Below are 23680 nucleotides of genomic sequence, written 5' to 3'. Positions count from 1 at the left end.
CTGTGTCAGAGTGACCATTTGGGTTCTTGGTCACCTCCCTGAACAAGGCACTTCTCCCCCGATTGTTCAGTTTGGCTGAGGCCAGCTCTAGGAAGAGTCTTAGTGGTTCCAAACATCTTCTATTTAGGAATGACGCCATGAGGCCACTGTGTTCTTGGGGACCTTCAATGCTGCAGAAATGTTTTGGTACCCTTCCCCAGATCTGTGCCTCGACCCAATCCTATATCAAAACTCTACAGACAATTCCTTCGGCCTCATGGCTTGTTTTTTCCCCTGGCATTTTATTTATTTATTTTACCTGGCAAGTCAGTTAAGAACATATTCTTATTTTCAATGACGGCCTGGGAACAGTGGGTTAACTGCCTGTTCAGGGGCAGAACGACAGACTTGTACCTTGTCAGCTCGGGGGTTTGAACTCGCAACCTTCCGGTTACTAGTCCAACGCTCTAACCACTAGGCTACGCTGCCGCCCCATGCACTGTCAACTGTCAGACCTCGGTGTGTGCCTTTCCAAATCATGTCCAATCAATTGATTTTACCACAGGTGGACTCTCAAGGATGATCAATGGAAACATGATGCACCTGAACTCAATTTTGAGTCTCATAGCGAAGGGTCTGAATACTTATTTAAATAAGGTATTTCTGTTTTATCGTGAGGTAGCAGAGAGAACAGTCTATGACTTGGGTGTTTGGAGACTTTGACCATTTTTAGGGACTTCCTCTGACACCGCCTGAATGTCAGGAAGCTCAGCCCCAGTGATATACTGGGCCGTAAGCACTAACCTCTGAAGCGCCTTGGGGTCGAATGTAAAGCAGGTGCCATACCAAGCATTGATGCAGCCAGTCAAGAGGCTCTCAATGGTGCACCTGTCAACATGTTTTAAGGTATGTGGGCCCATGCCAAATCTTTTCAGCATCCTGAGGGGATGAGAATTGAGGTGTGCTCGGCCCTTTGTTGATTGTAGTCCACGATCAGCTACTTATCTTGCTGACATTTAGGGAGAGGTTGTTGTCCTTCCACCATACTGTTTAGTCAACAGACTTAATGATGGTGTTGGAGTCATCCGTGGCCACGCTGTCATGGGTGAACAGGGATTACAGGAATGGACGAATCACACACCCCTGAGGCAGCCCATGTTGAGGGTCAGCGTGGTGGATTGGGTCAGCATGGTGGATACAGACTGGGTCAGGGAGATGTTGAAAATGCCAGTGAAGACACTTGGCAGCTGGTCGGCGCATGCTCTGAGTATGCGTTCTGGTATCCATCTGGCCCTGTGAATTTTAACCTGTTTAAATTCTTACTCATATCGGCTACGGACAGCATGATTACACAGTCAACCGGAACAGCTGGTGCTCTCATGCATTGTTCGGTGTTGCTTGCCTCGAAGTGAGCACTGAAGGCATTTAGCTCATTTGGTAGGCTCCTGTGAGTTTTCAAGTCCTGCCACATCCGACGATCGTCAGAGCCAGCATGTTAGGATTGGAACTTCGTCCTCTATTGATGCTTTGCCTGTTTGATGGCCCGTCGGAGGTCATAGCAGGAGTTCTGTATAAGCATCCGGATTAGTGTCCCACTCCTTAAAAGCGTCAGCTCTAGCCTTTAGCTCAGTGCGGATGTTGCCTGTAATCCATGGCTTCTGGTTGGGATATGTACGGTCTCTGTGGGGACAACATCATTGATGCACTAATTAATGAAGCCGGTGACTGATGTGGTAAACTCCTCAATGCCATCGGATGAATCGCGAAACATATTCCAGTCTGTGCTAGCAAATCAGTCCTGTGGCTTAGCAACCATTGCATCGGCCCACTTCCTTATTTAGCAAGTCACTGGTACTACAGTACTTCCTTTTTGAGTTTTTACTTGTAAGCAGGAATCAGGATAGAGTTGGGACGGCAGGGTAGCCTAGTGGTTAGAGCGGTGGACTAGCAACCAAAAGGTTGCTAATCCCCAAGCTGACAAATCTGTCATTCTGCCCCTGAACAGGCAGTTAACCCACTGTTCCTAGGCCGTCATTGAAAATAAGAATTTGTTCTTAACGGACTTGCCTAGTTAAATAAAGGTCTAAAAAAAAGAGGTCAGATTTGCCAAATGGAGGGTGAGGCATTCCTGTGGGTGGATTTAGTTTTATCTCCTTGTTGCACATGTGACATGTTGGTAGAAATTAGTTAAAACGATTTCTGTTTCCTTGCATTAGATAAGAAAAATAAGATGACTTGTGGAGCTACACTACTCTTGCTAGTATCACTGCTCTTAATTAAGCATTATATATATATATATATATATATATATATTTACTTATTTGCTAGTATAACTGCTGTTTATTAAGCTTGACGTATCGGCCTCAAGGCTTTCATCAGAGCTTTTGTCAGTTATTTTTTAAATTCGCACCCATATGTAGACATAGCTCCACCCACATCCGTTCAATGCATTGAATGGGTTTAGAGTCCCTGCATTAAAATCACCGGTCAATAGGAGCATTTTCTTATTTGCTTATGGCCCTTTAACAGCTTGTTGAGTGTGGTCTTAGTGCCAGCAATGGTTTGTCGTGGTAAATAGACACTAAAAATATATTAAACTCTAAAGAGGTATTTTAACTCAAGCGAGCAGAACGTGTGGATTTTAAAATGATCGGTTCAAAGACATACATCTGGTTTATTAGAAGCAATTATTGGTACCATGATTGTTTAAAATGAAAATATTTACACAAAGGTTGACCACGAAGATCGACATTTGTCCATTCACTATAACCAGGATGATCTTTTCTGCGAACAATGCTTGTAGTATCCTGGGGGGGGAGTCGTTCTCCCCTGATTGAAGCGCGATGCTTGTGAAGCTTCACACTGTGCTTCTCGTCCGTTAATCAAGCAATCCCACTTCATATACGACATACAAATATCTTAACAACTGATCAAATTCAACGTTAAACTGATGTTGTGACAGTGAACTCCTTTGGAATGTATCATTATTCTACGTTAGACTTCGCGATTTAATTACAGGCAAATACGTAGGCAACTATCTTTACCGGCCATTCAATGGAACGGGGTTTTCCACTAGATATCACATATACAAAGTAAAATTGCCTACAAAAATTCATAAAACTAAAATGAGCCTTTTGGTCTTAATGTGTGGTTATGGTTAGGCATACGGTTAGCAGTGTGGTTAAGGTTTGGGTTAGGGTTAAAATATTTTAAGAAGAGAAATTGTAGAAATGGGCGGGGTTTATGACTTTGTGGCTGTATTAACTAGCGACAACCATTCGCGGGCGACAGACTTGTTGATGTTGAGTTGGCACTTTGGCTTTTGATGTGAATTTTTATTTTTTTTATGTCTGTGAGTAGGAGGCATGTGTTTATATATTATTTTAAAACGAATTTGACTTGGTTTATTCATAGCAGATCCATCCCATTTGTGCATGTGCTTATTTGTGAGACGGCGGTAAATTATCCGTTATAAATCAAAGTACTTCGTTTTCTGTATGGATCATTATTACATATTCCGCTTCATTACTTCGTTTACTTTCTGTGCAGGCTAACAAGGAGAGCAGCAGATGACGACGCGATGTCATTACGGAGAGGTCAGTGTTGTTACAGTGTTGTTACATTACATACATACATTTGCAACAATGTGGGGTAACTAGCCCCCCCACACAGTCCATTTACTGAAGAAGAAAAAAAGCCATGTTTGGTCAAATTTGGTGTGTATGATGGTCATGCTTAGGCAAACAAACTATGAAGGGAAATAAGTGGCTGCAGTTTACACTATTTTAGTTATTTATTTGAATGTCACTTTTAGAAAAGGGACAAGGTTTCCTTCCAATTGGTGACACATTTTCATGTGAATATTTTTTTTTTAACGCAAAAAGAGAATATGCACGTTTTACCACCATGGTGTTTCCACCGAACTGACTTGTTGCAGATTAAATCAGTGTGGGATGATGCAATGCACATGTATTTTTTTGCTTACATTTTCATGTACCGAGGGCCTCTCGAGTAGCACAGCAGTTTAAGGCACTGCGTTACTACAGATCCTGGTTTGATACCGGGCTGTGTCGCGACTGGGAGACCCGTGAGGAGACGCAAAATTGGCCCAGCGTCTTCCGGGTTTGGGGAGGGTTTTGCCGGCAGGGATGTCCTTGTCCCATCGTGCTCTAGCGACTCCTGTGTTGCGGGCCGGGCGCATGCACGCTGACATGGTCGGCAGGTGTATGGTGTTTCCTCCGACACATTGGTGTGGCTGGCTTCCGGGTTAAGTGTGCATTGTACGGGTTGGCAGGTTTTTTTTCGGAGGACTCACAGCTCTGGACTTCTGCCTCTCTCGAGTCCGTAAGGGAGTTGCAGCGATGAGACAAGACTGTAACTACCGCTTGGATATGGCAAAAAAAGGGGAGTAAAAAAATACATAAAATACTTGTCATCACATTTTCAACTTGTCACAAACTGTTGCATTAAATAGTAATTGTGCCTACTTTGGTCTTGGTACATGCGCTCTAGCCAACAGCTCTCAGATACAGTGCAGGTATGCTGTGCGGGTAAACTAGTATACATGATGAGATTATTATGGATAAGAGCAAGAATATTTTTATTTGTCATACGGCAGTCAATGTCTAATTTATTTTTTACTTTAATTAACCAGGAAGGCTAGTTGAGAACAAGTTCTCATTTACAACTGTGACCTGGCAAAGATAAAGCAAAGCAGGTCGACACATACAACAACACAGTGACACATGGAATAAACAAACATACAGTCAATAATACAGTAGAAAAAGTATATATATACAGTGTGCAAATGAGGTAGGATAAGGGAGGTAAGGCAATAAATAGGCCATGGTGGCGAAGTAATTACAATATAGCAATAAACACTGGAATGGTAGATGTGCAGAAGATAAATGTGCAAGTAGAGATACTGTGGTGCAAAGGAGCTAAATAAATAAATACAGTATGGGGATGAGGTAGTTGGATGGGCTATTTACAGGTGCAGTGATCTGTGAGCTGCTCTGACAGCTGGTGCTTAAAGCTAGTGAGGGAGATATGAGTCTCCAGCTTCAGTGATTTTTTTTTGCAGTTTGTTCCAGTCATTGGCAGCAGAGAACTGGAAGGAAAGGCGGCCAAAGGAAGAATTGGCTTTGGGGTTGACCAGTGAGATATACCTGCTGGAGCGCGTGCTACGGGTGGGTGTGGCTATGGTGACCAGTGAGCAGAGATAAGGCAGGGCTTTACCTAGAAGAGACTTGTAGATGACCTGGAGCCATTGGGTTTGGTGACGAGTATGACGCGAGGGCCAGCCAATGAGAGCATACAGTTCAAAGTGGTGGGTAGTATATGGGGCTTTGGTGACAAAAAACGGATGGCACTGTGATAGACTGCATCCAATTTGTTGAGTAGAGTGTTGGAGGCTATTTTGTAAATGACATCACCGAAGTCGAGTATCGGTAGGAGGGTCAGTTTTACGAGGGTATGTTCGGCAGCATGAGTGAATGATGCTTTGTTGCGAAATATGAAGTCAATTCTAGATTTAATTTTGGACTGAAGATGCTTAATGTGAGTCTGGAAGGAGAGTTTACAGTCTAACCAGACACCTAGGTATTTGTAGTTGTCCACATATTCTAAGTCAAAACCGTCCAGAGTAGTGATGTTGGGCAGGTGCATGCAGCAATCGGTTGAAGAGCATGCATTTAGTTTTACTTACATTTAAGAGCAGTTGGAGGCCACGGAAGGAGAGTTGTATGGCATTGAAGCTCATCTGGAGGTTAGTTAACACAGTGTCCAAAGAAGAGCCAGAGGTGTAAAGAATGGTGTCGTCTGCGTAGAGGTGGATCAGAGAATCACCAGCAGCAAGCGCAACGTCATTGATGTATACAGAGAAGAGTCGGCCCGAGAATTGAACCCTGTGGCACCCCCATAGAGACCCCCCGCAGAGGTCCGGACAACAGACCCTCCGATTTGACACACCGAACTCTATCAGAGAAGTAGTTGGTGAACCAGGCGAGGCACTCATTTGAGAAACCAAGGCTGTTGAGTCTGCCAATAAGAATGTGCTGATTGACAGAGTCGAAGGCCTTGGCCAGGTCGATGAATATGGCTGCACAGTAATGTCCCTTATCAATGGTGGTTATGATATCGTTTAGGACCTTGAGCGTGGCTGAGGTGCACCCATGACCAGCTCTGAAACCAGATTGTATAGCAGAGAAGGTACGGTGGGATTCGAGATGGTCAGTGATCTGTTTATCTTGGCTTTCGAAGACCTTAGAATGACAGGGAAGGATAGATATAGCTCTATAGCAGTTTGGGTCTAGAGTGTCTCCCCCTTTGAAGAGGGGGATGACCGCGGCAGCTTTCCAATATTTGGGAATGTCAGACAATACGAAAGAGGTTGAACAGGCTAGTAAATGGGGGTTGCAACCATTTCGGAAGATAATTTTAGAAAGAGAGGGTCCAGATTGTCTAGGCCGTCTGATTTGTGGGGGTCCAGATTTTGCATTTCTTTCAGAACATCAGTTATCTGGATTTGGGTGAAGGAGAAATGGGGAGGCTTGGGTGAGTTTCTGTGGAGGGTGCAGGGCTGTTGACCGGGGAAGGGGTAGCTAGGTGGAAAGCATGGCCAGCCGTACAAAAATGGTTATTGAAATTCTCAATTATAGTGGATTTATTGGTGGTGACAGTGTTTCCCAGCCTCAGTGCAGTGGGCAGCTGGGAGGAGGTGCTCTTATTCTCCATGGACTTTACAGTGTCCGAGAACATTTTGGAGTTTGTGCTACAGGATGCAAATTTCTACTTGAAAAAGCTAGCCTTAGCTTTCCTAACTGCCTGTGTGTATTGGTTCCTATCTTCCCTGAAAGTTGCATATCATGGGGGCTATTCGATGCTAATGCAGAACGCCACAGTTTGTTTTTGTGCTGGTCAAAGGCAGTCAGGTCTGGAGAGAACTAAGGGCTATATCTGTTCCTGGTTCTAAATGTTTTGATTGGGGCATGCTTATTTAAGATGGTGAGGAAGGCACTTTTTAAAGAATAGCCAGGCATCCTCTACTGACGGGATGAGGTCAATATCCTTCCAGGATACCCGGGCCAGGTCGATTAGAAAGGCCTGCTCGCTGAAGTGTTTTTTTAGGGAGCGTTTGACAGTGATGAGATTTGGTCGTTTGACCGCAGACCCATTACGGATGCAGGCAATGAGACAGTGACGGAATGGATCGCATGCAGCGACCCAAAAAAACGACTCCGAAAAAGAGGGAAACGAGGCGGTGTTCTGGTCAGACTCCGAAAAGGGGCACATCGCGCACCACTTCCCAGCATTCTTCTTGCCAATGTCCAGTCTCTCGACAACAAGGTTGACGAAATCCGAGCAAGGGTGGCATTCCAGAGGGACATCAGAGACTGCAACGTTCTCTGCTTCACGGAAACATGGCTTACTGGGAAGACGCTATCCACGGCGGTGCAGCCAACGGGTTTCTCCACGCATCGCGCCGACAGAAACATACATCTCTCTGGTAAGAAGAGTGGCGGGGGTGTATGCCTCATGACTAACGGGACATGGTGTGATGAAGGAAACATACAGGAACTCAAATCCTTCTGTTCACCTGATTTAGAATTCCTCACAATCAAATGTAGACCGCATTATCTTCCAAGAGAATTCTCTTCGATTGTAATCACAGCCGTATATATCCCCCCCCCAAGCAGACACATCGATGTCTCTGAACGAACTTTATTTAACTCTTTGCAAACTGGAAACCATTTATCCGGAGGCTGCATTCATTGTAGCTGGGGATTTTAACAAAGCTAATCTGAAAACAAGACTCCCTAAATTTTATCAGCATATGGATTGCGCAACCAGGGGTGGTAAAACCTTGGATCATTGTTACTCTAACTTCTGCGATGCATATAAGGCCCTGCCCCGCCCCCCTTTCGGGAAAGCTGACCCCGACTCCATTTTGCTGATCCCTGCCTACAGGCAGAAGCTAAAACAAGAGGCTCCCACGCTGAGGTCTGTCCAACGCTGGTCAGACCAAGCTGACTCTACATTCCAAGACTGCTTCCATCACGTGGACTGGGACATGTTTCGTATTGCGTCAGATGGAAATATTGACGAATACGCTGATTCGGTGTGCGAGTTCATTAGAACGTGCGTCGAAGATGTCGTTCCCATAGCAACGATAAAAACATTCCCAAACCAGAAACCGTGGATTGATGGCAGCATTCGCGTGAAACTGAAAGCGCGAACCACTGCTTTTAATCAGGGCAAGGTGTCTGGTAACATGTCCGAATATAAACAATGCAGCTATTCCCTCCGCAAGGCTATTAAACAAGCTAAGCGTCAGTACAGAGACAAAGTGGAATCTCAATTCAATGGCTCAGACACAAGAGGCATGTGGCAGGGTCTACAGTCAATCACGGACTACAAGAAGAAACCCAGCCCAGTCACGGACCAGGATGTCTTGCTCCCAGGCAGACTAAATAACTTTTTTGCCCGCTTTGAGGACAATACAGTGCCACTGACACGGCCTGCAACGAAAACATGTGGTCTCTCCTTCACTGCAGCCGAGGTGAATAATACATTTTAATACATTTAAACGTGTTAACCCTCGCAAGGCTGCAGGCCCAGACGGCATCCCCAGCCGCGCCCTCCGAGCATGCACAGACCAGCTGGCCGGTGTGTTTACGGACATATTCAATCAATCCCTATACCAGTCTGCTGTTCCCACATGCTTCAAGAGGGCCACCATTGTTCCTGTTCCCAAGAAAGCTAAGGTAACTGAGCTAAACGACTACCGCCCCGTAGCACTCACTTCCATCATCATGAAATGCTTTGAGAGACTAGTCAAGGACCATATCACCTCCACCCTACCTGACACCCTAGACCCACTCCAATTTGCTTACCGCCCAAATAGGTCCACAGACGATGCAATCTCAACCACACTGCACACTGCCCTAACCCAGCTGGACAAGAGGAATACCTATGTGAGAATGCTGTTCATCGACTACAGCTCGGCATTCAACACCATAGTACCCTCCAAGCTCATCATCAAGCTCGAGACCCTGGGTCTCGAACCCGCCCTGTGCAACTGGGTACTGGACTTCCTGACGGGCCGCCCCCAGGTGGTGAGGGTAGGCAACAACATCTCCTCCCCGCTGATCCTCAACACGGGGGCCCCACAAGGGTGCGTTCTGAGCCCTCTCCTGTACTCCCTGTTCACCCACGACTGCGTGGCCACGCACGCCTCCAACTCAATCATCAAGTTTGCGGAAGACACAACAGTGGTAGGCTTGATTACCAACAACGACGAGGAGGTGAGGGCCCTCGGAGTGTGGTGTCATGAAAATAACCTCACACTCAACGTCAACAAAACTAAGGAGATGATTGTGGACTTCAGGAAACAGCAGAGGGAACACCCCCCTATCCACATCGATGGAACAGTAGTGGAGAGGGTAGCTAGTTTTAAGTTCCTCGTCATACACATCACAGACAAACTGAATTGGTCCACTCACACTGACAGCGTCGTGAAGAAGGCGCAGCAGCGCCTCTTCAACCTCAGGAGGCTGAAGAAATTCGGCTTGTCACCAAAAGCACTCACAAACTTCTACAGATGCACAATCGAGAGCATCCTAGCGGGCTGTATCACCGCCTGGTACGGCAACTGCTCCGCCCTCAACCGTAAGGCTCTCCAGAGGGTAGTGAGGACTGCACAACGCATCACCGGTGGCAAACTACCTGCCCTCCAGGACACCTACACCACCCGATGTTACAGGAAGGCCATAAAGATCATCAAGGACATCAACCACCCGAACCACTGCCTGTTCACCCCGCTATCATCCAGAAGGCGAGGTCAGTACAGGTGCATCAAAGCTGGGACCGAGAGACTGAAAAACAGCTTCTATCTCAAGGCCATCAGACTGTTAAACAGCCACCACTAGCATTGAGTGGCTGCTGCCAACACACTGTCATTGACACTGACCCAACTCCAGCCACTTTAATAATGGGAATTGATGGGAAATGATGTAAATATATCACTAGCCACTTTAAACAATGCTACCTTATATAATGTTACTTACCCTACATTATTCATCTCATATGCATATGTATATACTGTACTCTACATCATCGACTGCATCCTTATGTAATACATGTATCACTAGCCACTTTAACTATGCCACTTTGTTTACTTTGTCTACACACTCATCTCATATGTATATACTGTACTCGATACCATCTACTGTATGCTGCTCTGTACCATCACTCATTCATATATCCTTATGTACATATTCCTTATCCCCTTACACTGTGTATAAGACAGTAGTTTTGGAATTGTTAGTTAGATTACTTGTTGGTTATCACTGCATTGTCGGAACTAGAAGCACAAGCATTTCGCTACACTCGCATTAACATCTGCTAACCATGTGTATGTGACAAATAAAATTTGATTTGATTTGATCGCTGAGAGCTTGGTTGAAAACAGCAGAGGTGTGTTTGGAGAGCAAGTTGGTTAGGAATATCTATGAATTTGTACAGTCGTGGCCAAAAGTTTTGAGAATGACACATTTCTTTTCACAAAGTCTGAAGAGTTATCAGATGAATTGCAATTAATTACAAAGTCCCTCTTTGCCATGCAAATGAACTGAATCCCCCCCCAAAACATTCCCACTGCATTTCAGCCCTGCCACAAAAGGACTAGTGGTTCTCTTGTTAACACAGGTGTGAGTTTTGACGAGGACAAGGCTGGAGGTCACTCTGTCATGCTTATTGAGTTCGAATAACAGACTGGAAGCTTCAAAAAGAGGGTGATGCTTGGAATCATTGTTCTCCTCTGTCAACCATGGCTACCTGCAAGGAAACACATGCAGTCATCATTACTTTGCACAAAAAAGGCTTCACAAGCAAGGATATTGCAGCCAGTAAGAATGCACCTAAATCAACCATTTATCGGATCATCAAGAACTTCATGGAGAGGGGTTCAATTGTTGTGAAGAAGGCTTCAGGGCGCCCAAGAAGGTCCTGGCGCTTGCTGGACCTTCTCCTAAAGTTGATTCAGCTGCAGAATCGGTACAGAGCTTGCTCTGAAATGGCAGCAGGCAGGTGTGAGTGCATCTGCATGCACAATGAGGCAAAGACTTTTGGAGGATGGCCTGGTGTCAAGAAGGGCAGCAAAGAAGCCACTTCTCTCCAGGAAAAACATCAGGGACAGACTGATATTCTGCAAAAGGTACAGGGATTGGACTGCTGAGGACTGGGGTAAAGTCATTTTCTCTGATGAATCCCCTTTCCGATTGTTTGGGGCATCTGGAAAAAAGCTTGTCCGGAGATAAGGTGAGCGCTACCATCAGTCCTGTGTCATGCCAACAGTAAAGCATCCTGAGACCATTCATGTGTGGGGTTGGTTCTCAGCCAAGGGAGTGGGCTCATGCACAATTTTGCCTAAGAACACAGCCATGAATAAAGAATGGTACCAACACATCCTCCGAGAGGAACTTCTCCCAACCATCCATGAACAGTTTGGTGACGAACAATGCCTTTGGTGACGAACAATGCCTTTGTTCCAGCATGATGGAGCACCTTGCCATAAGGGGAACAAAATATCGATATTTTGGGTCCATGGTCAAGAAACCCCCCAGACCTTAATCCCGTTGGGAACTTGTGGTCAATCCTCAAGAGGCGGGTGGACAAACAAAAGCCCACTAATTCTGACTAACTCCAAGCATTGATTATGCAAGAATGGGCTGCCATCAGTCAGGATGTGGCCCAGAAGTTAATTGACAGCATGCCAGGGCGTATTGCAGAGGTCTTGAAAAAGAAGGGGCAACACTGCAAATATTGACTCTTTGCTTCAACTTCATGTAATTGTCAATAAAAGCCTTTGACACTTATGAAATGATTGTAATTATACTTCAGTATTCCATAGTTACATCTGACAAAAATATCTAAAGACACTGAAGCCGCAAACTTTGGAAATTAATATTTGTGTCATTCTCAACTTTTGGCCATGACTGTACAGACATGTATGGTAGGATGTGAGTACATTGGAGGTAAACCTAGGTGATGAGCAAGATATTGTACGTTTAAACCAGGTGATGTCACCGCATATGTGGGAGGTGGAACTAAATGGTAGTTTAAGGCATATTGAGCAGGGCTAGTGGCTCTACAGTGAAATAAGACAATCACTAACCAGGACAGTGATGGACAAGGCATATTGATATTAGGGAGAGGCATGTGTAGCCGAGTGATCATAGGGGTCCAGTGAGTGGTTGGGCTGGCTGGAGACACGGCGACTTAGACAGCTAGCAGGCTGGGGCTAGCAGAAGGGCCTTAGAGGGACGTCGCGATGGAGAAAAGTCTCTTTTAGCCTCCGCGTGCGGTGACGTCGATAGACCAGTCATGATGGATTAGTAGGGTTCCGAGTAGCAGAGGGGTCCAAGTCCAATTGGGAGAATAGGTATAGTGGCCCAAGAAATTTACCGATAGATCTATTCAGCTAACAGCCCAATATGCTCTGGACAGCTAGCAGATGACATTCAGGGGACATCGTGATGGAGGGGCTTGTTGGGGGGGGGGGGGGGGACTCTGGCAGATTACATCTGTAGTCCAGTTGTGATGGATAAGCAGGGCTTCGTTGAGTAAAAGGGGCCCAGGCCAATTGGAAAAAAGGTATAGTGGCCCGAGAAATTGGCCAATGGGCCTGTTAGCTAACAGCCCGATATGCTCTAGACAGCTAGCAGGCTAGCATTCAGGGGACGTTGCGACGTAAGGGCCAGCTGAGTACCCCCCTCGAGCATATTATGTCGGTTGTCCAGTCGTGAAGGATCGGCGGTGTTCGGTGCCCCGTACCGGTAGAAGAAGGGGTCCGGGTATAGTAGCCCAGGAGTGGCTGATGGGCCTCTTCAGCTAGCCGGGAGATGGGCCTAGCATGGGCTAGCTCCAGGCTAATTGTGCTTGCTCTGGAACACATGTTAGCCAGGAGTAGTCACTTGTATTGCAGCTAGCTAGCTGCGATGATCCAGGTGAAAAGGGTCAGAGCTTGTGGTAGGAATCCAGGGATATGGAGAGAAAATAGGTCCGGTATGAATCGCATTGTACAAACTGACGAGAGGTTTCTGAGCTAAAGGTTAGCTGATGACCGCTAGCGGTGGTTGGCTGACTACTAGCTAGTAGCTAGTGAGCTGGCTAGCTTCTGTTGGGGAATTCCGGTTCCGAGGTAAATAAAAATACTTTAGAAAAAACAGATCCACACCACATTGGGTGAGGCGGGTTGCAGGAGAGTATTTTGAAGTCGAGGTTTAGAAAATATATGCAAAGAAAAATATATAAAATGATATATACATGGGACAAGACGAAGGACAGACGTTTGACTGCTACGCCATCTTGGATTCAAGATAATCACGTCACCCAGTGGTGTAAAATGACTTTAAAGTTCTACTTAAGTCATTTTTTGTGGGATTATCTGTACTTTACTATTTATATTTTTGTCAACGTTGACTTTTACCTCACTACATTCCTAAAGAAAATAATGTATTTCTTTACTCCATACTTTTACCCTGACACACAAAGGTGTGTTATATTTTGAAAGGAAAATGATCCAATTCACTCACTTATCAAGAGAACACCTCTTGTCATCCCTACTGCCTCTGATCTGGCGGACTCGCTAAACACAAATACTTCATTTGTAAAGATTTTTTTTTTTAACCTTTTTATTTAACTAGGCAAGTTGGTTAAGAAAAAATATCTTATTTACAATGACAGCCTACCAGGGAACAGTGGGTTAACTGCCTTGTTCAGTGGCAGAACTAATCATTTTTACCTTGTCAGCTCTGGGATTCGATCCGGCAACCTTTCAGTTACTGGCCCAACGCTCTAACCACTAGCTACCTGCCACCTCAAGTCAATAAAAAAGAATAGGAAAATTGTGCCGTCTGGTTTGCTTAATATAAGGAATTTGTAATGGTTTATACTTTTAGATTTGATACGTAAGTACATTTTAGCAATTCCATTTACTTGTGACACTTAAGTATATTTAAAACCAAATACTTTTAGACTTTTACTCAAGTAGTATTTTACTAGGTGACTCTTTTTTACTGGGAGTCATTTTCTATTAAGATATCTTTACTTTTACTTTTAAGTTTGAGCACTTTTTCCCACCAATGATGTCACCAGAATATGACTATCAATATTTATTGAAAAGGAGCATCAAGATCACCGTGCACTTTCACCACCATGTGAAGTTCATCATAATTTTTTAATCTGTAGCCTAATAAACTGCATGGTTTCCCGAGTCATAGTGGGAGGATTATACACCATGTCATTGCATCACTCCAAGTTTACTTCGATATGATGGTTGTTACAGTATATTAATATTTTCACATAAAGGTGTTTCCACTGCCATTTCTCGCATAATTAATTTTACAAACCCAAAAAGATCCCACTGTCAAACGAACAAATGATCTGTTGGCATTTTTTAAATTGTAAAGAAAATGACTATTTCCATCACAGCTGTTGTGATTATTTTTATATGTTATGATTTTACTCTCTTAACCTGTGGATAGAAATGTGATTTATTTATTTTTACCCTCTTTTCATTTTCACACCAAATCATGTCCAAGTCATCCTACAGCAGTAACGGAAAGTGTTGGGATATTTTTTTGTGACATAGTGGCTTCTGTGAGAATTCAAGGAGCTTAAAATATATTTTTGTTTTTATTTCTATGGTGCTATAATTAGTGTTCAGTGTTATCAGGAAGGGGATCCGGGACTGAACTGTATGGAACACTTTTCTTCAGTAGGATGAGAACATCTAAAGAGTAAGTCCAAAGGCCAGCAGATGGCGATATTGAGTAATTTCATCTTACTGTCCAAAAGCAATGCAAGATGAAACGACTCAATATCGCCATCCTCTGGCCTTAGGGCTGTCTCTTAAAATGTTCTCATCCTTTCTTCTCCCTGCTCTGTATTTTTCAGTAAATGTGGCCATCCTTGTGCTGCTGGCAGTAGCATTTCTGATCATCGTGCAACGGAATCTCCTGAATCTCAATGACTTCCTTAGAAGTGAGAATCCAGGTAAATGTTTCCATATCTGGTTGTGGGTGCAATTTTTTAAACACTCTGTTTTCTCATACAACATTTAGGGTGCTGATGGATATGTGTAGTGTTCTGCATTGTGTGGTCTTTATACCACTGACTGCATTACAGATCACCCTGATCTAAACTGAAGTGAATTGAACTGAATGTTCTTCTTACAGATGCAGTGCCAGGTATGATTCTGCCATTTGAGTCTGAGTTTTCTCCTGAGCTCAGACCAGACCTTGTGAGAACTGGGGAGAAGATCCCAGTGGTCATTACTGCTGCAGAGGAGAGACTGGGAGCTGTGGTAGCTGCCATGAACAGTGTCTACCAGAACAGCAAAGCCAACATTGTGTTCAACATTGTGACCATGAATGACACTGTGGATCACCTCAAGTGAGTGATTAACACGTTACCTCTGCCATGCTGTTAATAAAAAGCACAACAGAGACTTGTTTGAGGCTGAATGATGTTAGTGTTTTTAATGCCCATTTCAATCCCCAGAGTGTGGATGACTAAGACTCAGCTTAACAATGTCAAGCACAAGATCATCATATTTGAGCCACAACTTCTCAATGGGAAGATTACCAAAAATCCTCAGAAGCTTGACTCTGTGAAACCGGTGAGGCAGACCACATGTATTATAGATGTTGATATTCATAGATAATACAGTGAGCTCCTAAAGTATTGAGACAGTCACAATTTTGTGACAATTTATTTTGGCTCTGTAGTCTAGCATTTTGAATTTGAAATGATACAGTGACTATGAGGTTAGGTGCAGACTGTCATCTTGAATTATTATTATTTTTAACTTTAGTTTATTTGGTAAATATTTTCGTAACTCTTTCTTGAACCTTATTGTTGGTTAAGGGCTTGTAAGTAAGGATTTCATGGTATGTGACACAGTTTTATTTAAATTTGAGGGTATTTTTATCCATATTGGGAGAACTGTTTATTCTATTCTTATTTACAATAAAAGTTACTCCAAAATGACACAATATACATACTGCTGTTAATATTAATACTACTCGTTTGCTTTATTGGTTTTAGTTGACCTTTGCCAGATTTTACATGCCGGTATTCATACCAGATGCAGAAAAGGCCATTTATTTGGATGATGACATCATTGTACAAGGTAGCGCTTAACCGAACATGATATTTTGCACAGTAAGATTATTTATTTACTGAAAGAGAATAAATAATGAGAAGTAAACATATGTTTGCAGGGGACATCCAAGAGCTTTTTGACACAAGCCTAAAGTCAGGTCACGCAGCTGCGTTCTCAGACGACTGTGATTCTGCATCCACAAAGGGCATCGTTCGAGGGGCCGGGACCCAGGTACACAACACCAGCTGTAGACAAAAAAAATAGTGATTAAAGCCACTGTATAAAAACTAATGATGTGAAAGCATTTTTTTTTTGTACTTTGTGTCATATATCAAATATTGGCAATGATTTAATCTTCTCAAGTATGTATTCCTTTAGAACAATTACATTGGCTTCCTGGACTTTAAAAAAGAGGCCATCAAGAAGCTGGGCATGAGGGCTAACACGTGTTCCTTTAATCCCGGCGTGATCGTGGCCAACCTGACGGAGTGGAAGCGTCAGAACATCACCAACCAACTGGAACACTGGATGGAGCTCAACGCACAGTAAGTCACCTGGAGGGCCACACAGCCAGTGTCAGAATTCCCACAGCCCTCCAGAGATGAAAAAAAAATCTCCCACAGATTGTAGACTATTGTAAAGCACTCCGTTTGAGTTTATTTGCTTTAATTTGATTCCATTGTCAGAGAGGACCTCTACAGTAAGAACCTGGCAGAGAGTATTACCACACCTCCCCTGCTCATTGTTTTCTACAAACACCACTCCAGCATCGACCCCATGTGGCACGTCAGACACCTAGGTAAGAACTGTTACACATTTCTCGACAGACCGTAGTATTTGATTAGATAGCCTTCATATAATGTAGCAAGTTTCCCCACTGAGCCAACAGCTGTTTTCCCACCAATGTTTTTGCACTTGCAGTGGAGAGAGAGCACATGTGTGGGGGTAAGAGAAGTTGAGGAGGAACTGTTCAGGGGGGGGTCTTTGCTGTCTGTCTCCCTAACAATGAGCTGCAGACAGCCCTGGCACACTTAATGATGCAATGTTGTATCATCATTGCCCTTTCTGACTGGCAGCCTAATTTATTGGCCTTTGTTTGCATAGAAACTCAGTATTGCTCTATTTTCAGGGGCTACTGGTGCTGGAAACCGCTACTCTCCCCAGTTTGTGAAAGCTGCCAAACTCCTCCATTGGAACGGACATTACAAACCATGGTCCAGGACCTCTTCATTCACCGAAGTCTGGGACAAGTGGTATATTCAGGACCCCATGCGTAAATTCCATCCAGTTCGGAAACATGCAGGGGACAAGTAGACTAAAGCAGGGATGTGACCAGACAACAGCTAGTCTGCCTCTACCTGTCTGTCCTCTCAAAGTGACTTCTCAGGAACCCTAACGTGATGCAAGCCCATTCCAGTGATATGTCTACTGTTTACCATGCAGTGATGAAGATCTCAGGCAGAGACAGCGGCATGTTACAGATAGAAATGTGTCATACGATACATCTCAATAGTCTAGTAGTGGTCTTATTTCACATCAGTTGAGATGCGCCAATGGTTCTATGCTTAGCTTCATGAGACAAGATAATCATGTGCCTGTGTTCAGGAACGAGCCCTCTAACAATTTGCCAAGATTGCCTCTTTCCTTAGACTTTTACTTTGATCCTTGTTCTGACAGAATTAATCTCTTTGTTACTGCTGGTTGTCTCGCACTTTAACTCTTTTGTATATCAGTACCACAACACTAAACTTTACACAACAAATAGTTATAAACAAGCTTGAAGCCTACTATCCTTTCTCTTGATTGCATTTTGCAAAGGATGGATATAATGGTATACAGAAACCACTATGGTATCAATACATGTGCAATAGCATGTGTCGAATAGCTTATTTACATCATTGACACTTATCTAGAGTGCATACATTCTCATACTGGTTGCCCGTGGGAATCAAAACCACACGGGACCAACTCTTATGGTTTTTATTTTAAAGTATTCTCAAACGCTACACGCCTCCTGATAATGTGGTGATTGCTTACAGCTGTTACAAGTCAGTCAGGGCTTATTTTTGTACTCTACTTTGTACAAAGGATTATTCTAGCAGATAAATATTCAAATTGTCATCCTTTTGTAAAAATCTTAATAAAACCAAGTCAACTACCTGGAGTCTTGGTTGTGTTATCAACACCATGTCAAAGCAAATTAAACACAATTTTAACAATTACTGGAATGAAAGCACTTGAAATTATGGATCAATTTGTTTTGAGGCTATATACACTAATTCACATGGACCTGTACTCAAAAGGCAAAACATTTACCAACTCATTATACAGGTTACATGCACACAGAGGCCTTATAAACAGTCACTTGATTCTAATAGCCTGTCATGGAAATTCTACACAGGGACAAATAAGTCAATCTTCACTGTTATTAATAAAGTGGAGAGGTTCTAACATACTTGATGCATCATTGTACACGTCTGTCAGGAACTCAGGGCAGTCCTGTTAGAGCTCATACGTTGGTCATTTACACGTTGCATAGATGTTGCCAGAACCAACCCAATGAACATATTCTGGGTGTTCTGCCAGATGATCTGTAGGAGAGTGTAATGTCACCCCCCCCTCATCTTTACCAAGAACCAAGGATTATTTAAGCCACTACAATAAGATTTTCCATCACACAGGTCTACAGAACAGATGGTGCCAGTACAGTTTAGACATGACAAAAGACTTGAGAAACAAAAAGGACAGATGTTCATTTAAAATCTGTGTTGAAGTCATAGGTGTCATCTGTGTGGACTGAGGAGAGGTCAATGTTGACTGGGCCAGGAATCTGTAATCTCACCGTGGCTTGTTTGTCTGCAAAAGATAAATAATTTCTTCAGTGACATTGACAACACTTGTTTGGGAATGTGACAGGAATTAAGCGTTGCCCTGAAATACAAAAAAAAAAAAATCTAATTTCATAATAGATTCCAGGCAAGGTACTCAGTCTGGCTCAGCAGTGGATCAGAGTTGGATTAGAAGTCTTCACTTGAAATTCAGACTTGCGTTATTGTCCTCATTTCCACACAGACTAACTCTACATTAACTAGGCATGGAACAGGAATGAAGCTGGCTCTCTTTTTTATTGATTTACTTGTGACTGGTGTCTTTATTTGTGGTTCATCTGTTTCCGCAGTCACTTCCTCAGACACCTCTTTAACCCCACCAGCCTGAAATTAAGAGGAAGATATTGCAGTAGTAACTCAGCTTTGCCCTGAAAAGATATTTGGTTTAGGTGTTTACCAAAAAATGCATTTGATTATTGATTACAGGCGAGGTACTCGCTCAGCAGGGGATCAGAGTTGGATTAGAAGTCTTCACTTTAAAATCAGACTTGCGTTTTTGTCCTCATTTCCATGATAGCACAGACTACTTTTATCTGATTCATCAGGTTAAAAATGTTCAGCTACCTCTTTATTTTCACAGTTACCCTCCATATCTTCCTCAGTGGGCTCTGGAGCAGGTTTGTCCTCAACAGCGTCACTCAGCACTCCGGCGGTGGGGCCTTTAGACAGGAGGACAATGCTGCTGGCCTGGTTTGGGAACTTTACACCTGCGAGGAGAGTGGGTCAGTCATCATCACACAACACACTAATTTCTGTAAAATGAAACTACTTTGTTAATTCTATTAGAGAAAATACTTACTTCTTAGAGTCTCCTCGTTGCCTTTCCGCAACTTGTCCAAGTCCCACCCCTTCTGCATCTCTCTTACAATGTCTTCAGAGAGGTATGGGGGAAGGCTTGGCTTCTCAGGGGCTTTGCAGTGGTAACTCAGCTTTGCACTGAAAATATATAATTTATTGGTATATAAAATAAATATTCTAGTTTCCAGGCAAGGTACTCCGCCTGGCTCAACAGTGGGATCAGAGTTGGATTAGAAGTCTTCACTTAAATTCAAGAATTGCGTTAATTATCCTCATTTCCCATGCTAGCCTGAATATAAATGTTTAACAAATAGTTACGATGACAACACTAACCCTGTCCAATCATCGAGGAAGGTAGAGGCAGCCAGTTCTGTGTTGGGGACTCCACCCTTCTGTAAAAATCCACGCTTCTTGGCAAAAAAGGATAAAAACTCCAGGGAGTTTCTAAAGTCTGGAACATTGTACTGAAGCATTACCTGAAAGACAAAGTCCATGATTTACCTATCAGTATGCTCAGATGAGCTAGGCCTAGATCTTAAACTTGGCAGTAAAATGTCCTTACACCAGTTTTATTTAACTAGGCAAGTCCACTAAGAACAAATTCTTATTTTCAATGACGGTCTACCCCAGGCCAAACCCTAACGATGCTGGGCCAATTGTGCACCGCCCTATGGGACTCCCATATCACAGCCGGTTGGGATACAGCCTGGGATTGAACCAGGGTCAGTAGTGACACCTCTAGCACTGAGATGCTGCGCCACTCGGGAGCCCAAGTGAGTAGCAGGGATCGCCGCTGTCTCACCTGTTGCTTGTTGCACTGTTTGAGCAGGGTCCTGACAGCCTCTAGAACAGTCTCCTGCTTATCCTCCACCTGGAGACTCCTCAGCGCCATGGCAGCTTTTGGGTTAGACTGGGCTGCCACTATCCCTGGGCTGTCAATCATTTTGACATTCTTAGATATGTGGACGTCTTGGAAGCACCTGCAAGGGTCAGACATCAGGTGTGTTAGGTGGGAAGCTTCAAATGACAGTCATGCATTGAGCAAATAGAAGAAAACAGATATAGCCAAGTGTTTGACCGTTTTGCCCTAATTGGCAAGACCCAGATGAAGTATATGAAGCTCAGTGTTGTATTGAATATAGACTCCACGGTTGTCAGATCTTCAACTTCATCACGCTTCATACAACTCCTCACCATCTGCGAATAAAACAGACCCCATTACTATCATGAATTATTAAAATGGTTCTGCTTCACACACCTGGTGATCCCTCTCTGGACTCCTGCATTACAGGCCCTCATCCCCTTCAGGCTGTTGATCAGACTGCTCTTACCCACATTTGGGAACCCTGAGGGGACAGAGGAGGGCATCAGATGTGGAAGTCATAGACAACGGGTATTTATACTGTGCAGGATAAACCCTTAAAGATTCATCTTATTGTCAAGGGTTCCTGATATAGCAGACATAACGTGCTAATTTGCACTTGCAGTCATGATATAATTGATCAAATAAACTGAAAGAACAAGAGATCAGACATAGGGTACCCAACAGGGCACTGTGATAGCTATGTATGAGATCAGAGTTGGATTATTAGTCTTCACAGACATCAGTAGTTCACATAAATCCTCATCATTTCTCATCCACAACCCTTTAATAACACCACTTGAGAGCCATACTAATCAAGGAAAAAGATGCTGTTCATGTTTGAGTAATGGTTAGGGGAGTCATTTACTTACCGACTAAGCCCACTTTTAGTGAGCCCCCTCTCCCTGTTGCATTTGCATAGTCCCCCAGGAGCTGGAGAAGAATGCTGCTGCCATAACAGGCCACTCCTTTGGTCTGGTCTACTACTCCGTTAAGAGTTGCAAACCTGGCCTTCTTCTCTTGCTGTTTTTATTTTATTTAAATAAACATGTAAATGCATTAATTATCAATATTCTAAAAGTCTACACAGTAATTACCCACATTCTACATTCTGCGCAGGTGACTGAAGCTGGTCATCAATATGGAACCTCCCCAAGTAGTCAGTGAAATTAATCCCATTCAAATATTTGGTACTGCATTTACATACCACTGTTTTGTCCTGTTGTTGTGTGGATGCCTTGAACGCCACAGCAGGGAACTCTAGCTGAAGACACTGTAGCCACTTCTCCACATTCTCTTTAGGGACAAGATCTGAAGGATGGAAAATGTAATTTACGGTATTAAAGTTTAACTACTTTTTAAAGTTGAACTTAAAATATAATAGACATGAAAGAATGTTCTCCCATAAGGTTATTACCTATTTTGTTCAACAGGAATAGTAGTTTCTTGTTTCCTTCCCCCTTCAGCACAGCTTCCTCTAGCTGTGGGCATCTGCAGCCAAGAGGATCTCTTGCATCTAGGATTTCAACAATGATGTCAGAAGCATCGATCACCTGGAGTGAATATGAGAGTAGCCTAATGAATATTGATTCACTGGGACACTCAGGTAGGGCATGTTTTCATAATACCTTCTGTCTTGCAGAGCAACTCAGCCAGACAAGGGCTATCCTTTTCATAACTGGGACTTAATGCCAACAGACATGTGGATGTAATAATCTCACCTTGTTTAATTCTGAACAAAGGTGCTTCTTCGAATTCCTTGGGTCACTTTGTTTCACCATCTGTTTCACAAGGACCTCCTGTGACGGTAACTCCTGTGGAGTTAAAAAGTGGAGTTAAAATAGTGTCAAGTGACATGGAGGGCATGATCTTTGACACACCCATTTTCTTTACCTTTCTAGCTTTCTTCGCTTTAGGGTCTGCATCCCTGCTGGCAGAGTTTTCCTTCTTCCTCTTCTGAGCCCGTTCTTGTTGCTTGGCAAGCTTCTTTTTCTCCTTTTCTTCTTCAAGCTGGGTTGGAGAGAAGGTAAAAACAAATTAATCATAGACCTAATTATTTTGCCCCCTAAAATATGAAATTGATGAGCCCACACATGTACCTGGATGTTATCCCAAAAACAGTTAATGGCCTCACCTTTGACCTCCTCTGTTCTGCTTCCCTCAGAATATCCTCTTTGAATGGTGCTTTGTTGGGAACTCCAATATCCTTTTTCACTTTTTTGCCAACTCCTTTCTTTTTTGCATCTTTTCTTAGTTTTTTGTTGTGTTCTCGGACCTAAAAACAAACAAATTATATTAGAAATCATGGAAAGACAAAAATCGCGTTCATATATACATTATATACGCACATCTCTCATACAACAAGATGGCGCCGACATAGAGGCAAAGCTGCCATGTATTTCCTAAGCAACTTACAAGCTTTTGCTACACCCGCAATAACATCTGCTAAATATTTGTATGCGACCAATGCAATCTGATTTTGACACCATCTCCAACAGAGTTAACGTTGGCTACCTATCGTTAACAATGTTTTTTTTTTTTTTACGTTAGCAATGTATGACATCAGCTAGGAAAGAGTGGTGACAGAAATGAGTGCAATTCACAATGTTTACCTTTTTCTGTATTTTGTAACGTTTGGAGCAAGACACGCGTTTACTTGCTTTCTTTAACCCTGAAAAACATTAACGAAATTCTAGGCAGGGTTGGCTTCCTAACAACCTAATGCTAGCTAGAGAGCTAACGTTATGACTGTATAGCCAGCATTGGCAGTCTAACTGGCAATGAAAATGTATTCAACTGAACCACAACAAATACTACATTAATTGTAATTAATACAGAAAAAACAATGCTCAAGCCAAATGTAAAGACTTTAGCTACACTTACCTGGACGCTTCATTGCAGTGCTATAGGTCTGACAATGCGATTACACAATTCTGCTGCACGTGGAACCAGGAGCTAGCTGTCTGAGTCCCGTCAGCAGCACAA

At 43.4% G+C, this 23680-nt stretch overlaps 2 protein-coding genes and 5 non-coding genes across 10 annotated transcripts in view; 1 reads left to right on the top strand and 6 right to left on the bottom strand.

Annotated features, from left to right (window-relative positions):
• Positions 1 to 18307, top strand: part of LOC124031410 (glycosyltransferase 8 domain-containing protein 1-like) — a 22863-nt gene extending 4556 nt beyond the window's left edge. The window contains exons 1-10 of one of the 4 annotated variants that reach the window (XM_046342620.1): positions 3222 to 3331; positions 3529 to 3575; positions 14938 to 15036; positions 15219 to 15435; positions 15544 to 15661; positions 16090 to 16174; positions 16266 to 16378; positions 16526 to 16692; positions 16834 to 16946; positions 17277 to 18307. In XM_046342620.1, coding sequence (XP_046198576.1) covers positions 3560 to 3575; positions 14938 to 15036; positions 15219 to 15435; positions 15544 to 15661; positions 16090 to 16174; positions 16266 to 16378; positions 16526 to 16692; positions 16834 to 16946; positions 17277 to 17461 — 1113 coding nt within the window. In that variant the 5' untranslated portion in view covers positions 3222 to 3331; positions 3529 to 3559 and the 3' untranslated portion in view covers positions 17462 to 18307. Of the gene's footprint in view, positions 1 to 3221; positions 3437 to 3528; positions 3576 to 14937; positions 15037 to 15218; positions 15436 to 15543; positions 15662 to 16089; positions 16175 to 16265; positions 16379 to 16525; positions 16693 to 16833; positions 16947 to 17276 lie in introns of those variants that run through there. The other 3 variants (XM_046342619.1, XM_046342618.1, XM_046342617.1) reach the window with 3 other exon arrangements.
• LOC124031409 (guanine nucleotide-binding protein-like 3) lies at positions 18112 to 23680 on the bottom strand. The gene is made up of 15 exons (XM_046342616.1): positions 23579 to 23680; positions 23308 to 23366; positions 22830 to 22970; positions 22589 to 22705; positions 22417 to 22509; positions 22113 to 22248; positions 21903 to 22006; positions 21568 to 21718; positions 21092 to 21179; positions 20636 to 20813; positions 20167 to 20309; positions 19835 to 19971; positions 19600 to 19742; positions 19284 to 19359; positions 18112 to 19003 (listed from the first exon to the last, which is right to left on the bottom strand). Exons 1-15 carry the CDS (start codon positions 23589 to 23591, stop codon positions 18900 to 18902), a joined length of 1683 nt encoding a protein of 560 aa, XP_046198572.1. The 5' UTR covers positions 23592 to 23680; the 3' UTR covers positions 18112 to 18899.
• LOC124032486 lies at positions 19140 to 19215 on the bottom strand. Its single transcript, XR_006838298.1, has one exon. It is a non-coding gene; the product is annotated as a small nucleolar RNA SNORD19 (small nucleolar RNA).
• LOC124032488 lies at positions 19473 to 19546 on the bottom strand. Its single transcript, XR_006838300.1, has one exon. It is a non-coding gene; the product is annotated as a small nucleolar RNA SNORD19 (small nucleolar RNA).
• Positions 20040 to 20114, bottom strand: LOC124032487. Its single transcript, XR_006838299.1, has one exon. It is a non-coding gene; the product is annotated as a small nucleolar RNA SNORD19 (small nucleolar RNA).
• On the bottom strand, positions 20945 to 21018 carry LOC124032489. The gene has a single exon (XR_006838301.1). It is a non-coding gene; the product is annotated as a small nucleolar RNA SNORD69 (small nucleolar RNA).
• LOC124032485 lies at positions 21395 to 21469 on the bottom strand. The gene has a single exon (XR_006838297.1). It is a non-coding gene; the product is annotated as a small nucleolar RNA SNORD19 (small nucleolar RNA).

Source organism: Oncorhynchus gorbuscha, linkage group LG03, assembly GCF_021184085.1.
Source record: "Oncorhynchus gorbuscha isolate QuinsamMale2020 ecotype Even-year linkage group LG03, OgorEven_v1.0, whole genome shotgun sequence".
NCBI lineage: Eukaryota > Metazoa > Chordata > Actinopteri > Salmoniformes > Salmonidae > Oncorhynchus > Oncorhynchus gorbuscha.
Note: the sequence above shows the minus strand (reverse complement) of the source record. Positions and strands in the feature narration are given on the sequence as shown.